At 43.8% G+C, this 16,583-nt stretch overlaps 2 protein-coding genes across 4 annotated transcripts; both read right to left on the bottom strand.

The window, feature by feature from the left end:
• Positions 1 to 7,160: 7,160 nt before the first annotated feature.
• Positions 7,161 to 9,201, bottom strand: smim12 (small integral membrane protein 12). Of its 3 annotated transcripts, XM_030120758.1 has the most exons (3): positions 9,149 to 9,178; positions 8,473 to 8,577; positions 7,161 to 8,165 (listed from the first exon to the last, which is right to left on the bottom strand). In XM_030120758.1, the coding sequence occupies exon 3, from the start codon at positions 8,142 to 8,144 to the stop codon at positions 7,869 to 7,871; it is 276 nt and encodes a 91-aa protein (XP_029976618.1). In that variant the 5' UTR covers positions 8,145 to 8,165; positions 8,473 to 8,577; positions 9,149 to 9,178; the 3' UTR covers positions 7,161 to 7,868. The 3 variants fall into 3 exon arrangements, with proteins under 3 accessions (XP_029976618.1, XP_029976617.1, XP_029976619.1); XM_030120757.1 differs by lacking the exon at positions 8,473 to 8,577 and having other exon boundaries at positions 9,149 to 9,201; XM_030120759.1 differs by lacking the exons at positions 8,473 to 8,577; positions 9,149 to 9,178 and adding an exon at positions 9,041 to 9,065.
• A 2,581-nt stretch (positions 9,202 to 11,782) lies between these two features.
• Positions 11,783 to 16,499, bottom strand: pef1 (penta-EF-hand domain containing 1). Its single transcript, XM_030082180.1, has 5 exons — positions 16,439 to 16,499; positions 15,174 to 15,420; positions 13,650 to 13,805; positions 13,061 to 13,204; positions 11,783 to 12,975 (listed from the first exon to the last, which is right to left on the bottom strand). Exons 1-5 carry the CDS (start codon positions 16,457 to 16,459, stop codon positions 12,746 to 12,748), a joined length of 798 nt encoding a protein of 265 aa, XP_029938040.1. The 5' UTR covers positions 16,460 to 16,499; the 3' UTR covers positions 11,783 to 12,745.
• Positions 16,500 to 16,583: the final 84 nt, after the last annotated feature.

Consider the following 16,583-nt stretch of genomic DNA (forward strand, 5'->3'; position numbering starts at 1 on the left):
GACTGGGAAAATAATCCAAACCGCTCGCTGGAGCTGCCCAGGTCGGTGCCTGCTCGCAGAAAACTTGGCTGGCATCGCGGCGCAGTCTTGTTATCGCAGCCCGTGTTTGCGCGCATGTGTCCATGTGATTGTCCACGTCCGTGTTTTCACAATAAGCCAGGGGGGTCATGGAACAGATTGCACAGGGCGACCCGTGTCGGCCCCCCCGGCTGCCAGCCGGAGCCGGCGAACGGAACGGAACGGCGGCGCTCCCTTTTCGCATCTCTTCCTTATAGCCAGTCGTCCGGAGAAGCTCGACACCCTGCTTTATTCTTTCCGCAGACTAAACTATCACCTCCTGGTTGGTGAAGCACATGTAAAGCCACCAGATGAAGCCAACAGCCAGAGCAGGTTATTTGCTGCTCGGCTAGTCATTTTCGCTCAAAGGGCTCTATCTGCAGCCCAGAGAAATTCAGGACAACAGGACATGTTTTCTCCTCCATAGATTTGATTACCTATTATTTATGTTGCAACAATTTCCCACAATCAGAACAATTAATCCTACGGCTTCTGGGGAGGATGTTCCTGTACACGCTCAACAATGGAGACATTTGTTTGTATAAAGTTGTGAAAATAAAGTGAAGCAGCCTCATTAGCTGGGAAGAACCGTACTTCTGAGACGGACTATCAGTGTGGGTTTTACAGTAAACCTCTGGGACTTAGATGCCATTCTGACAGTGTTTCCTGACATTGTTGGAGTCACTGCTGATGCATTTCCTCCACATGCTGCTGATCTGACACACAGAAAAGCAGCCTCGATGTTTGGTTATTGAACGTACATGCAGGACTGGAGACTATAGTTCAGCTGTTCCTCTGGAGTTCGAGGAGCCGAACCCGCAGGGCTCCAGCAAGCCGACTAAAAGGGCAACTGTCATGCCCAGAGGCGAGTGGGAGCGTCTCATTGCTATGCCAGGCACCGGCTTCTGGAAACACTTTCAAAATGTCCAGCCACACCGTGAGCCAAGCCCAACAACTTCATCAACCTCCCGAAGCCTTTTGTCCAGTGGCTTTAATAAGCATGATAATCTGTGATAAAGAATCACGTGACAGCTGTTAACTCCACAGGCCCAAAATTAGTCCCAAAACACATCCGCTCGCAGTCAAGCAGTGCAGCTTCTGAATAAGGAGCTAAGTGTTGGATTGCATAAAAACAAAGGGACTAAACATGTTCTGAGTTAATAACACCATAGCTCCAGCTATGGCATAGCAGCAAATGCCATTTGCAAAGTATTCCTGAATTTTCCACTACCTCTTCATCAGAAGAAATTAAGGCTGAATCTAACTTATGTGTTTTGCTTAATGTGTTGATAGAATGCATTTGCACCAACTTCAAATCACTATTTATTGCTTAACACTTCTTTTCAGGGGGATCAGTCACAATTTTTGAATGTAAAAAAAAAGGATACAAAACGAATAGGCAAAGAATAAAGCTAATATACATTGAATTAAAACTGATTATTTTGGTTTAATATAAGAAATTATGACAGTTTATATACAGCCTGACATAAACATTTCTACTCACTTTCCCGAAAACATTTGTGACCACCCCATTGACCTTACTGGCAGTGCTGTTGATGAAAATGATCGTCAAGTTGTCTGCATTTAATGTTTAACCCAACTAATTGACCTTATCGTGCTGTATTTGGCTAAATTATGCTAATGTTCCTGGGAACATAATGAAGCTGGCTCTATTCAACAGCATTGTTTTGCTACTTCAATTACACTGATACAGTCTTTTTGAGTTCTAGCACCTCGATCTTTAACATGGGAGGTCTTGAAACTCAGACTTGACTCGGCAGATCAAACGGGTAAACGAAGGTGTCGATACAGATCATTTCCCCTTGAGAAAGTCAACATTTCTCATTAAAAAAAGAGAAGAGTCAGAGAATCCCAAAGGTCTCTGAACTCATTTGCCGCCACTGATGTCAGTAACTCATGAACTATGAAGCCCTTTTCCAAACGTAGTGATGCACATTGATCCATTTCCATCAACGTGCTCTCTCGCTCAAATGAGGGTGGCGATGTACGCCAGGTGAAAAGTGAGCCCACACCACAGTCTTGAGTAAAACCACAGTAAAATCTAAAGTACCTTTATTCACCCCAAAAAAAAAAAAAAAAATCACGCTTCTCAGCTGCGGCCTCTGGCCCAAATGGGATGATTTGTGGTCACACTTCCTGTCAGCTGCTCTGCTGAAGGCCCTGCGTATCTTGAGGAAGCACCCTGAGCAGGCAGGCGACGCACTCACACACCCGCGAGAAGCGCCGAACGTCCAGCGTGTCCCCGGCTTCATAAAAACTCAGACTTTCACATCCACATAGATAAACAAGGGACCAGCGGGGCTTAAAATAGCTGTCGCAGGGTGGAAAAGGTCGTACGAGTTATGTAACGAATCTTTATTCGGATGTCATTGGGAATAACGTTCACTGCAGAGCGAGAAGTGTTTTCTGGCCTTTCATCTCAATGTTGGAGGTTGTGGATAAAAAAAAAAAAAAAAAAAAAAAAAAAAAGGCGCACATGTGCCAACTTCTTTGTTTTCTCTTGACATTTGCGCACACAGTGCAACACACGACTTTCTCCGTATCCATAACAATGTCAGGTTCCTTCACCCAGTCCTTAATTTGGATAACTGCTGCGACTCGATGAAACAACACAAAACTCTTTGACGGGGCGGCTAATTTTAAACGCCTGGCAGGAAGTGGGTCTGTATCTGTTTCCCGTTCCAGTATTGTTTCTCCCTGGGGATTGGTTGTTGGGGATTGTTCACCCTGACAATGGGGCAGCAGTGGGCATTGTTGTATTGTTTTGTCCCGACTCCCGTTTGTTTGTTGACCTGAAGTCACGGCCGCCCCATCAAAGGCCCCGAGATGGAAGAGGGAAGTGGGCAAAGTGCCGGCTGTGTGGCTGGAGTCAATTAAGAGGGGCCTGTACTTACTTATATCGCTGTGTGTGTGTGTGTGTGTGTGTGTTCATGGTGAGGTGGGCTGAAATAGTCTATTGAAAGTTTATTTCTTGATCTCGGGTCATTTGGGTCACAAGCGTTTTCTTTTCTGATGTTCAAAACTGATTAAAAAAGTATTTTCTTGACTTGTTACTCAGTGATGTTGGGGTATTTTGAGCACTCTGAAACATTTCCTCTCAATTTTTAAGATCTACAAATTGTTTGATTAAAATAGGGCTTCCATTTTCATATCACAGCGAAAAGAACTTCCATCTTCTGTCTGACTTCGTCCACATGAAGTAACGCTGAAGGATGGACATCCCTGTCGCGCTCGCCTGCGACTTCCTCGTCTGCGACTTCCTCGTCTGCGAAGGACCCCAAGCTGCTCCAGGACAAAATCAAAGATGTTTTGAAGTTTTCAGCACAAATAAATGACAGTAGAACAACTAAAAATACATTACATCCAAGCAGTAATCGACAGCCGACTGACTACGTGTTCCTGCCCAAGCTGGTGTGTCGAGGAGGCCCGACCCATCATCCAATGTTTTTTCATTTCATTTCCGATTCAATTATAGAAGTCTTCATATATTTATGTTCTGTGTGTACATTAAATATACAGAAACACCTTTTCCCCCTGGATTCTTTGTGTGTGTGTGTTGTTTGAAGCTGTGTGTGTGTGCTGTTTAACAGGGGGATGTGGTGCCCTTCCAGCAGGCAGACAGCTCTATTGTTCCTGCCGCAGAGGGAACAACGTCTCCTGCCTGTCCACTCAGGATGTTGGATTGAACCTCCTTAAAACAAAAAAAAAAAAAAAATAGAAAAGAAAAGCAAGAACAGCCGGCATCACCCGCACCCATTATCCCCCCCATCATCCAACAGAACAAAACAATGGAACCCCTCCCAACATCCCCCTCCTTTCCCAGGAGCCTGTGTGCTCAGTTCCCACAGTACTGTCCAGTTCTGAGGAGCAGGGGTCATTGTTAAGACGACCGATCTGTCCCCTGATTGCTCCCAGGAGGACACGGAGACACACACCTAAACACAGCTCGCTTTGGGTTAACCGGCTGTAAGAACTCCGCTCCTCACCTCCACCTCTCCATCCTCGCATGGAAACTTCCACCAGCTTGAAGTAATTGCTGCTTTAAACATGCACAGGCAGGGTCTCGGGAGTGGAGCTGGTCATTCCACCGATAGCAAACTGGAGGAGGGGTGGGGGGTGGGGGGTCGGTATGAGCTGATGGCTGCCGATAGCGTGGTATTTACCACTCCGGTGCCAGTGTAAATCTGGGCCTCATAATCTTCCCCATTTCACAAGCTGGCAGGGCAACACAGCAGAACTTATCCTGGCACGCTGAAAAGGTTATCATCCATTAGGAGAGCTCCTGGAGCGCGGACCCGGCGGACCTCTCCGAGTCATTATTCAATGGAGGAGAGTGTGAGAGACCGGAGCAAACATGTCAAAAACAAGAACGGGAGTTACTTAAGTGTCTGTTTAAGAAAATGGCATCAATGGTTCTCATTTGCGTGTCAGCGTAACATCAGTTTTTTTTTTGTCACTCTTCAAAGGATCCTGGAAAAAAATGTGTTTATCGCCAACTGATGTTATCGAGGATGAGGATGATTCTTTTGATTGATTTGATCTGGGGCTGAAGCAGGTCCCTGTTAACAATGAGCAAAGGCAGAACACACCAAGAACAGGTCACCAGTCCATCACATCACAAACAATCACACACAGTCATATTTACAAACCACCAGTGAACCTGAAACGCATATTTTTGGACAATGGGAGGAAAATGGAGAACCCATCAATATACTGGAAGAACATGAAGACAACTCCAGCATCACAGCGTCAAAGCAGCGAATCAACCTTTTTCTTGCTACTTCGCCATCTTGTGGTTTAGAGCGTTTAGAGCAGAGCTCAAATTCCTTCATGGAAATATTGGTTCACAGATAATAGCATTTGTTTAATCACAACTTATGTTTTCAGACTTGAAAAGCCTGCAAAGCGTGTTGCTTTTTCGGCTAAGTATATCCATCAAACACTGAGAGAGACAGACAACCCACACATGGAGAAAACATGCAAACTTCACGCTGAAACAGCATGGAATCAGACTGGCATTTTTGCTGTGACACAGAAGCAGTGGGCTTTATGCCATCGGGCAGTGTCTGGCTAGAATCTACATCTGTGATAACAGACGGAGAAATGAACTGTTAAAAGATTCCCTTAAAAGGAGAACGTTTAACTTTATGTTATTCTACTGACGCATGTTTGAAAAGGAATGTTTTCACTGAAGTGCTGTTGCATTTCTCATATAATTACAGTATCTATCAATTTGGTTTACTAAAATAAATACACAAGAAAAAGTTTGCCAAAATATCCAGTAAATGTAAAGTTTTTATTTGTTGTGGTGTAAAGTATATGTGATAGATGTTTTTGTAAAACCAAACAATCTCAACATAAATGTAATTTCTCTGATACTGATTTTTACAATGATTAGTGGTTTGATGGGCCAGACTGGAGCCTCATGCGGGCCGGTTTTGGTCCACTGACCTTATGTTTGAAACTCCTGCTCAAGAGAAAACCTTCTTCTTCTGATCTAGAAAGGTTTACAATGAAGCCTACTGTTTCTTCTAGTTGAACCTTCAGTGACTTTTCATGTGTTGCGTCTCCATCAGGCTGTTCCTGCTCTAATCTGCACCATTGATAATATTTATTCTGCAAATAAGAATTTCATTTTGTCTTCCCCTACTCCACCCACCATAAAGCTAACAGAACTGCCTCAGAATTATGGTTCACTTACAGATGGCAAACACCTTTTGATGGATTTGCAGTGCATTATGAAGCATGGGACAAAGCTTTACCCCTTAAACGTCCTGGATTCAGCTGAACTTTGTATCTAATAATAAGGTTGTTTGATTTTCTATATGCATGAGAATCTGTCTTTGAGGAATTGGTGAAAAAGACTTATAATGAAACGTTACCAATGGCATTTAATGTTTCTCTCATTTGAAATGTGTGAGGTTTTCCTTTGCTTCCTTCATTCCACTCCTCACTCACACCTTTCTTTAGGACGCTTTTAAAAACAGAGCTGCTACGTTCTCCTGCATGTTGTTTATTTGGCCATAGTCCTGTTTCAACAATGCGCTAAAACTTCGGCTATCTTTTAAGGAAAGTTCGTGCAAGTTCATGTTCCATGCTGCTTTTACATCCTGTGTGACTGTGGTGACATAAAAAAACCACATATATTTTTTGCCACAGGAAATAATAAAACTACAATCACTGGCCACACTGACAGTCTCAGTCAGTCCTTTATTAATGCATTTCTACAGATGTGGACATTTCATTATTATTATTGGTGATATGAACATGCTGAGTATCGGTGGCCTGAGGTGACAGAAGTGAGATTGTGTTTGGAGGCTTTTGGTCTCAAATCTCATGAGACGCGTCACCAGAGCGGCTCAATGAGGAAGGCCCTTTATCCCAACTGCTCCGTGTTTACCATGAATAAGATGAGTTGTATGGAGGGAAAAAAACTCCCATCGATCTGATTAAGCAAAAGTTCGCCACTTAAAATGTGTCTCATCAGATTAGTCTGCCGTTTCTATTTTACATGATCTAAATCTTTTATTTATGTAGCTGTGTCCCAGACTCTGCCATTTTGATGTTTTCATTTTTAACTTTGTCGTTGATGATCCCCATTTTGTTTGTTATAAAGTATTTTTATAATACTGTTTTTATTGAGTGTTTATTAGTTCCAGTTTCAAGTATGAAAAGATTTTCGATTCATTTTATAACAGGCTCCATAATCTTTTTTAAACCAAAAAGCCCCCCCCCCCCCCCCCCCCCCCCAATAGTTTAGAAAGTTTGTTTGCCGTCATGTAACATTACCAAGCCCAACAGAACATCACTGCCTGAAATGATCTGTTGAAATTTCCGCCGGTCAAATTCTCAGGGTGAGCGAGTTTGTGATTTCCCTCCTGAATAATTTCCTTCTTGTAACTGAATGAGCAGAGTCATTACTTCCTTCCTTTAACTTTGATGTCCCTCTCTGTCCTTGGCAGCACTGCTGTGCTGTAATAGAAGGGAATTGGATATTTGTTCAGACCTGAATGCGAGACAATGGCGTCGCTACACAAGTGGCTGAAACCAAAACTCCCACGTTTTGTTGAGGATTTCACCAGGTACACACGTTCAACATACAAACATCATTTTCCTTTATTTGACTCTTTCAGTAAAACATATTGGTTCACTCAAAGTGCAGTGAGACTTTCTGAAAGTTGTATGATCCGAAGCAAACGGCTAAGCAGCTTAAGCTTCCTGAGAGACCTCCCACACTGCGGCCTGATTTAGTCACATACCATCACAGGTTCCACCAGATAAAAAGAACCACAACAAAGACCCTTTATTCTCCACTTTTATGTCGACGATCAAAGACCTGTGTTTATGTACAGAAGGATTCCAAGGGGAGATGACTGACAGGTCTCTAACAGTACCATCATTTTAATGAAATCACACTTCAGATTGGAGGGAAGTTAAAGCAAAATCACAACTGGATTGATAGATTTTCTGATAAAACGACGTCACATTAGAACTGCTGATCAGATTAAAGGCAAAACACAGACAGGTCCCACGTAGATGTTTTCCTTTGGCTAAATGATTGATCCACATGCGAGCATGAGCATCGTCAAGGTGCTTGTTGGGGAATCTCATGCAGCAAAAAGTTCAATCAAGAATAAATGTTTCAGCTACTATTAAGGGTCCAGTCACGATCCAGCAGTCTTGAGTGAGAACATACGACTTAAGTGGACATGAAGAGCGGGTCATTTCTGCCTTCCTTTTCACTTCCAGTGAAATAAAGGCAAATGCAAGTCTATCACACCAACAGGAGGTTAGCTCTTCTCAGATCGGTTTCTGTTCAGAGCCGCTTTTGGCGTGAATTCTAGCTTCTCTTTGAGGCTGAGCACCTGGGTGCTGTCCATACCCACTTGTTCCTGCAACTTCCTCTCCTCCCTCAGTTCTAGGATGCCCTTTTCATCCTCCCGGGGCTTGGGGGTCCCTCTGATGAACCACTCGAGGTGGTAGCCCACTGCTCCGACCACAAAAGCCACGGGGAAGGTGACGTACGGGGCGTAGGTCCGCATCGCCGTCCACACGACAGGCCACATGACCGCAGACCGCGTTGGCTCCTGAACGCTCCACAAGGCAGACAGAACAAAAGGTAAGTCTACGGCACTACAGAGCCAATGACTGTGGACAAGGTGAGTCAATCAGAACAGAAAACGTTGGCACATCTGGAGAGAAAGTCGTTTGGTTTAATAAGAAAGACTTGAAATCAAAAGAGCCAACTGAACAAATGTGTGTTTAAGACAAAATAAACCGACAAAATCTTTCTTAATCTGAGTGAAATTATTGAAGAATGACTGATCTCAGACATGCTGTTTAAAAGTCATAGTAAGTTACTAGAACAGCAAGTAAAGAACAAAAAAGACTCACATTACTGGATTTTTGGAAGCTTGCATTGAGATAAATGTTCTTACTAGCAGATCAGCTTGCTTGATTTAATGTCTTTAGATTTTCTTGAAGATCACTTTAGCGTTTCTGCAGAAAAATGACAGTCCTGAGAAGCTGGCGTCAATATGTGCATCACTGGGGGACAACGTTTCTAAACAAGCAGTTGACTCTTGACTTCTGGAATACAAGATGATTCTTAAAACGTTTTCTATGAGGAATATTTGAATATGTGGGGAAGGATGAGAGGCACAGACCCTGTGAGGGTATGGTTATATTAAACTGTGGTAGAGGACAGAGTGCATGACTTATTTACTAAACGATAACTCCTGACAATGTCTCGATGTGGTTGCTTCCCAATGTCATGTCACAACAAAACCAACCGTCTCTCGGTCCTTCCTCTGCCCTCAAATATCAAGAACAAAAGATGAAACTGACTTCAACCAACAAATCGTGACTTACAGCATGATTATCTAATTCCAACACAAAGTCATTGGAGTCTGTGTTTCACGTAGGTCAAACTGAAGAGAAAATCCATAATATTCTCACTCACGACTGGCCGACAGCTTCCAGTCACCGTCCACACAGGTGTCGATAGAAACGGGCGCGTTTTCTCTTCGCACAAAAAATTTAGAAGAAGATTTTAAGTCATTTAACTCACCTTTACCGGTCTGTTAGCACGCTGCTGCTGCAGGGACGTCACTTCCGGCTCACGGTGTTCTTCCGGGTTAAATAACGAACGATTTCTGTTTAGTGTTTCAGCACCACCTACTGGTCAAAGTGCAGCACGACAGCAATATGGTGATATTTTGGCAGTTTTCTCTCTTTTTAAATGGAAATGCACCATTTTCACACAGTATATACAGCCATTGTCATTCAAGGGAATGAAATTAGCTATTTTCAATTTTGGCAATTTTGGATTTTATATCAAGATGTATTTTATTTTAACATTTATTATAAGATTTATAAGAAGTGTTCCTTCAAGTTGTATTATTGTTTAACAAAGTCAAAAAACATGTAGTTTGTTCTATTTTTGGATCTACTTACTGATGCTCACCTGATTGAAATAACTTAAAAAAAATCTCAATATCTATGGGGAAATGGTGGCCTACAGGTTAAAGTGCAGATTTGAATATCTGACAGGTCTGCAGAATATTTTCTGCTGACAGGTCATCTTGTGGGTCCCTCAGTAAGACCCTTGACCCCACAAAAAACACAGCACCTTAGCTGTCCACAAGCTTATGTCAAGCTTTGTAATCAATCTCCACAATTATAAGAGATTTCCTGAAACTTTTAAAAGTATGTGTTTAAAAAAAAACAAACAACAGAATTATCATTTGATTGATTTGATTTACAGTAGCAGGATAATTATATATTCACGTGTTATTATGGCTAAATATATACATATAACAGAGCAATGTAAAAAAATGTGCAAATAATTAGAAGTCAACAATATAAAACTTTGTCAATTGGAACAAATTAATCTCTATTTAAACATGACTCCAGTCATCCATTTCTTCAATCGCTTTGTCCAAATTATTGGAAGCTGGAGTCGATCCCAGCTGATGGGGTGAAGGCAGAAACAGAAACTCCACACTGAGAGGCCCATAAATCACAAACGGCACTGCAACAGCTGCTCAAGCATCCCATGGAGGTCAAATAAACTAAACATCTCTTACTTTTTTGAGCAGCGTGAGATTTGTCCTTTCCACAGCTCTGACTAGAGACGGTATTTAAAAAAAGCACCGCATCTTCAGTGTTCATACATTAAGCGGCATTCTTTCACAAACTCTCCTCATAGGCTGATAGATGTGTCACAGGAGTTTTGAATCATGTGCTCCTGGATGACAAACCCCTCAAATGTCAAGACAGTTTGCTTTAAAAGCACTGCTTGACACGGTAAAGGCCCATTTCAACGGTTCCGCCTGCTCTACATTCGCTCGCTTTAACCACCAGTGAAACGCCGAGTGACAATAAATTGCAGATATGACTGTCGGGGGAGGAAAATATTTCTCTATGTCACTCTACTTTCTGGGTAGTGGATCGGTAAGTGTTCATCGCAAAGCTCTAAATGATTGATCACAGTGGTATTTCAGCTTCCCCATCACACTGAGTCAGAGTTGGGCACGAGGCTGATCTATGGCGACTGGAATGCAGCTTGTCGTGGATTGCTGACCAACTCTGACTCAATGGCCGTTTGTGCTGAGACAAAAAAAAAAAATAAGAGTGTGTGTGGGGACGAGGGGTCTACCAGTGGATCCAAATTTGTTATCATTACTTGAAATGTTGCTGAAATAGTCGTGATTAACAGGATTCTGTGTGGGTGATTCTGCTTCACGCTTGAAAGATGATTCTTCCTTCTGCGCCGTCCATCTTTTAGATGCCAGGACTGGCATTTGATCAGTCCTGTCAAATAAAGTGAAATGCGGCCCCCCCCGCAGGAAAAACAGCATCACTAGTGCCAGTTCTGCTCCACCAGGAAAGTTGGCACTGCCAGGATTATTTCATCATCTCCTGTTTATTAGTGAGAGATTCACTGCCAGGCTTTTTTATATCAAAACACGACCGTCTTTATCAGTGTAAATGACAAAAGCCGGGCTGACGGCGTGGGGAGCGTCACAGTCCCCTCCTCGCCAGACCTGTTCTATTTGCCCAAGTTAATTACACGCCAGACACGCTCAGAGATGGGACATTTCCTCATTATGCAAAAAATAAAAAAAAATAAAAAATGACGAAATAAGGAGGAGACGGATGGGGAACAGGACCAAAAAAAGAGGCACCAAATAATTTGATGGATTACTGGTGATTTGAAGTGAAGCTGGGGAACTCTGGACTGAGACGGTGATCAAGCAGACTAGCAGATGGTGAGGAGGCACCAGATGTGGAGAGAAAACGCTTTTTTCTGTGCAGCCAGTCTGCCCTATATAGAAAAAAAACCAGCAGTTGATTTTACGAAACGTTGAGGTCAAAAGTCATGAGAAGAGTTTGAATAGCCAGTTAAATAGAGCATAGAGGATGCTGCAGCAACATCCCGGCAGCACAGTGCGGTAGAATTAAGCTTTTTGAAATCCATAACAAAGAATTGCTCCACACGCACAAGGAACTTCATCACTGAAATTGTACATTTGCATGATTAACCAATTTCTCTTCTCTTTTTTTATGAAAATGGAAAAGTGTTGTTAGCATTACAATCAAAATGATGTACTCACTCAATACTTACCCTTTGTGTTCACATTAAACTCGTTTGCTTTTCGTGGTCACAGGAGCAAATCAAACCCAATAATTCAGTCAGACATGAACAAGAAAACAAAAAAGAGTTTATTGGCTTTTGGCATTACAACCCATTTTGGCATGTTTAATGACTTCAGGATATAATGTAATCCTCAGTGGAGTGTATTATTCAGTACCTGCAGGACCCTCCATGCACTGGTCACATGAATACTGAAGATCTGGTCTGATTGGTAGCAGAAACCTTAATGAGGGACAATTTCATCTCTCTGGAATTTCACTGATAGCAGTTTCAGCATTTTATCTAAAAATCATGCTCTTTTTATACACTTTGATGTTAAATAAAGTTGGTGTTACGCCTTCAGTCACCTCTTAAATATTGCATATGAGGGAATAACAAAGCGATATCCAATGCTGCATGTTGAGTCCTTCAAACCACTGCATGGATATTTATCTGCATGTATTTAAAATGCCTTTTCATGGCGATACACATTACTGCTGTGTGTGTGTGAGAACTAATTCCCGGGATATAGAGTTGCTGAAGAAGCGCAGACGGTTTCTCTCATTTTTAATATTTTACTCCTTCCCTAATTAGTCCTCTATTCAAGTTTTTACGCTGAATCAGGCACATCTGTGGTTAGCGCGCGCTGCATTTAACTAATCTAACATGCCTAAATAATTGCTCCTTTGGATTTCGGTTCGGCTGATCATATCGCTGCTGCTTGCGAGCCTTTTAGCTGTCAGGCGTCAAGGCATCCGAGGTGAAACTCCGCCAAAGGAAAGCGTCGATTTGTATAGAACGACAGAGATTGCGGCGTCCTGCTGACCTCCCGGTGAGGCCCTGTCTTTAGAGCAGCTGTTTCCTTTATGAAGTAAGGCTTGATGTATTTACAGCAAAGGGATTATCTGTACAGGCTGGTATGCTGTGGGGTTTTGGTGGGGGGGGGGGGGGGGGGGGGGGGGCACTTATGGCACTGAAGCACTGAGCGAACGATGGCCTGAAAATGGAATGGAGTCGGTGGAGAGACGCTCACATGAGCCTCCCGACGGCGCTGGACAGGAAGTCCTCGTAGCTCATGCGGATGTTGCCCGTCATGGCGTTGTCCCTCTCCCTGAACACCTGCGTCATGCTCTGCAGCTGCGTGCACACCTGGATGAAGCGGTCCAGCTGGATGCCCGGCCGCGCCCCCCGGCAGCTGTAGTGCCGCACCAGGGCCTCGGAGAACTGCGGGCTGAGGTTGTAGCCCATCTGGGCGAGAGCTGGCGAGCGGCGAGAGGAAGAGAAACCGCTTTGACTATCACGTTAAAGCCGTTTAGGTCATCACAGGTGTGCAAACGGACGTACCTTGGTGCAGCTCCGAGCCGCTGATGACCCCGGAGCGGTCTCTGTCGTACTGCTGAAACAAGGCCCTCCACCGCTGGATGAAGTCCCACAGAGCCGAGAAGCCAAAGATGTCAATCTGACCCGACCGCGTCTTGTCAAACATGTCTGGTGGGAATTTAAAGCGGAACATGTTCAGGTGAGCCGGCCTCCGTTTTTCAGGACGTGGAAAAACCCCGTGCGTTTTCACCAGGGTTCTATTGTTCATTGTCATGGATCTCCTCCTTACCAAACAACAGAGCACGAAAGTCACACGTTTCTCATTACGGTAAGAGAACACATTAGTCACTGCCGGGCTAACGCCACTGGAACGCGGGACAGCCAGGCAGCAGGGACCGACAACACAATGACTCAGTGCTTTTTTTTGTTTTTCCTGCTTGAAACCAGGCTGAATAAATTTCTCTCTTAATTTTAATTAGAAATACTATTTACTTCCGAACTCCCCCCACAAGCGTTTTTTCAGGAGGATTTCCCCTCGTGAATGATGTTCACGTCACTCAGGAAACCCTATCAAAGCAATTAGAAGCAACTCATCCAGGACGAGCGAACCTACTGATCATCATGAGGCAGGTCTCGTCATTGAAGGCCGACCAGTTGGAGTTGACTAGCGCCTGCTTCAGCTCCTTCCGGCTGATGAAGCCACTGCGGTCCGTGTCGACGCTGTGGAACCACTGGTACGCTTCTTGGTTAACGCCAGGGGGGACATTTCCTACACAGAGGAGAAATGAAAAGATTTTAAAGAGGGCTAAAACAAAAGGATTATTTTCTCTTCATGCCGTAACTATTTTCTTCCTTTCGCCTTTGGTCTATCTGAGCCCACTTGCATGATTCCTTCTCTGTATTGTTTCCCGTCTTCATACTTTCCACCAGTCATGATTTCAGTAAAGCGCTCGAGCTTTGAGCAGAAACAGACATGAATGAGAAGAGATCCGTCGAAATAAAGCTGCTGTCGCGTTCCGATGCGGAATTGTTATTTATTGAGAGATGAAGAAACACACTTCAACGGTTTGACAGCTGAAACTGTGCGAGGATATCTGATCACAAAAAATAATACATCTGTGCTGGAGTCATTCTTTTGCCTTTGGTGGTACGGAGGCGACCAATTTAAATTCCAGCAAGCGTGTGAAATAACAATGAAACAGAATTCATTATTCTCTACGTTGCAATTAATTTGCCAAACATGACTCCCGCGGCTAACAAAGGAATCGGTCAAGCCGCAATTGTACAGAGACAGAAAAATCAAAGAGTAATTCAATAATTCCACTTTACAATAAAATAAAAACAATCTTATAGCATGGAATAACAAAAAAAAAAACTCCCTATAGATACGGAATGAGTTGGTATTCTGCAAAAGAGGACCTCTCCAACCCCAGTTCCATGCTCTGTGCTCCCTGAGCAGCAGCTGTGGGAAAGAAAAGGCAGAGGAAGGGTCAAGGGTCGAGGGGAAGTCATCTCAGCAAGAGGGAGACGGTGTAGGAGCAAGAGGCTGCTCCCTGAGCACACGCTGGACAGGTAAAGGAGTGTTAGACAATATGGTGTGAGGGGAAGGGAGGAGGAGGAGGAGAGGGGAAAGAAAAATGAACGTGGAGAGAGGGACAGGTGACAATTCAGAGCAGACCCTGATGGATTCTGTCCCCGTGGGGAGTGATGGCAACACGGGCTATCAGGTTCTGACTTAAGCTTAGCTACTACTGGAAACGGTGTAATCACACACATACACACACGCACAAAGACACACTCTTTGCCCATCTGTCTTATGCTCTGTTTAGCCCTCACTCAGTATTACAGGAGTCATCACTCCAACCGTGTAATCCTGCTGAGGGGCACAAACTGAACCCTGTCTCTACATGACTGTCTGGGAACGTAAGTCATTTTCTATCCATCATCCCACCAGAGAGCGATGGAGGAAGAAAAAAAAATCAAACGAGAGGGGGGGGGGGGGGGGGGGGGGGGGGGAATGGAGAAGATGAGCAGGAGACTATCTGCAGTCTCCTTGCACTCAGAATATGCCTCCTCAAGTCCCAGAGGCAAAGGCAGCACAGATGCGTTCACAGCCCGGGTCTCAGGCCGTCTTTACCTGCAGGATTAAAGTGTCCTGAAGGTCCTCCGTGAGGCTGGCCCCCATAACCCCCATAAGGGCCACTGGGGGCACCGCCGGCCGCAGGGCCATAAGGCCCTCCCTGACCCGGGGCGCCGTAACCTCCGTAAGAGCCTCCTGCTGGACCTGCGGCCCCTCCGTACGGGGCTGAGGGAGGATGACCATAGGGACCACCGCCTCCGCCATATGGAGCACCGGGCGGCGGCTGCCCACCTCCGGGATATCCCTACAGTGACGGAGAAAGGCACGGTTCATCAAAACTATGACCCTAACAAGTTCTGAGAAGGAACATTCGACTAAGAGTAGGACAAGGACAAAGTCCAAATCAGCTATAGTGTAATTAAATTTGAAACTGATATGATGTTGCACGATATGGACAACACTCATCATGCCTGTCAATAATGAATATCTTATCAGAACAAAATCAGACAATGTGATTCTCACACCACAATGTATCATACATCTCTGCTCCAGATCTTAAACAGGAGAGAATTCCAGTTCAACTGATTCTCATTTCTAAATTCTGATTGCATGTATATTCTGGGAGCAATAAAAGCCCCCTGGCTGGATGTTCTTCCACAGCTGAATGTTTTTCACACTGAATCCACCGACTTCTTTCCTGAAATAGCTGAGGATAAAATACAGCAACGGTTACCAGACGAGGGAAGTCACATTTATTTGTCCTTGTTTACTTTTTTAAAGTTGAATTAAACTTTGTACAGCTGATGTGGGAAGAAGAAATGATGGGTTTTTTTTTAGTGGCGTGAATCTCAAACTCTCAAAGTTGTCATTTCTGACACATTTCACATTTGAATAGGAATATATCTACAGTAACCCATTAATGTTTTTGATTAAAGTAAACGATCTGCTCGTCTTACTTTATCCTATGATGAAACACCAGTTTATACTCTGCTGAAAGAGCTGCACTTCAGAAAAACAAGCCAATACTGCTGTCAAGTAAAAACAGGATCGCTAGAAAACATATTGGGCAGGGAAAAAAACCCACACGAAGCTTCAAATCAACCCAAACTTTGATTTTGAATGTTGAATATTTCAACTAAACAGCAACAGATGACATTGAGCTAACTATAGCACGGAAGGTTTCCGTTAATTGTCCGTCTCTGGCCTCAAACAAATAGTTACGGAACATTGATTAAAGCAAACAGATAATGCGATCAATAAAGAATACAAATACATCACTGTAAATGTAAAGGAGGAAAAAGAAAATGTTAATTTTTCAATACCTGTCCGTAGTGGAAACTCATGTTCGAGAGTTGATCTACTTCCTACAACAAGACGTCCGTGTGGGCGGAAACAGCAGCGGCCGCCCGGAAGTCACGCTATTGGCTCATTCCCCTGTCTATCAAATGGCACCGCGTATCTTTCGAT

This window comes from Salarias fasciatus, chromosome 22 (assembly GCF_902148845.1).
Source record: "Salarias fasciatus chromosome 22, fSalaFa1.1, whole genome shotgun sequence".
In the NCBI taxonomy this organism is placed as follows: Eukaryota; Metazoa; Chordata; class Actinopteri; order Blenniiformes; family Blenniidae; genus Salarias; species Salarias fasciatus.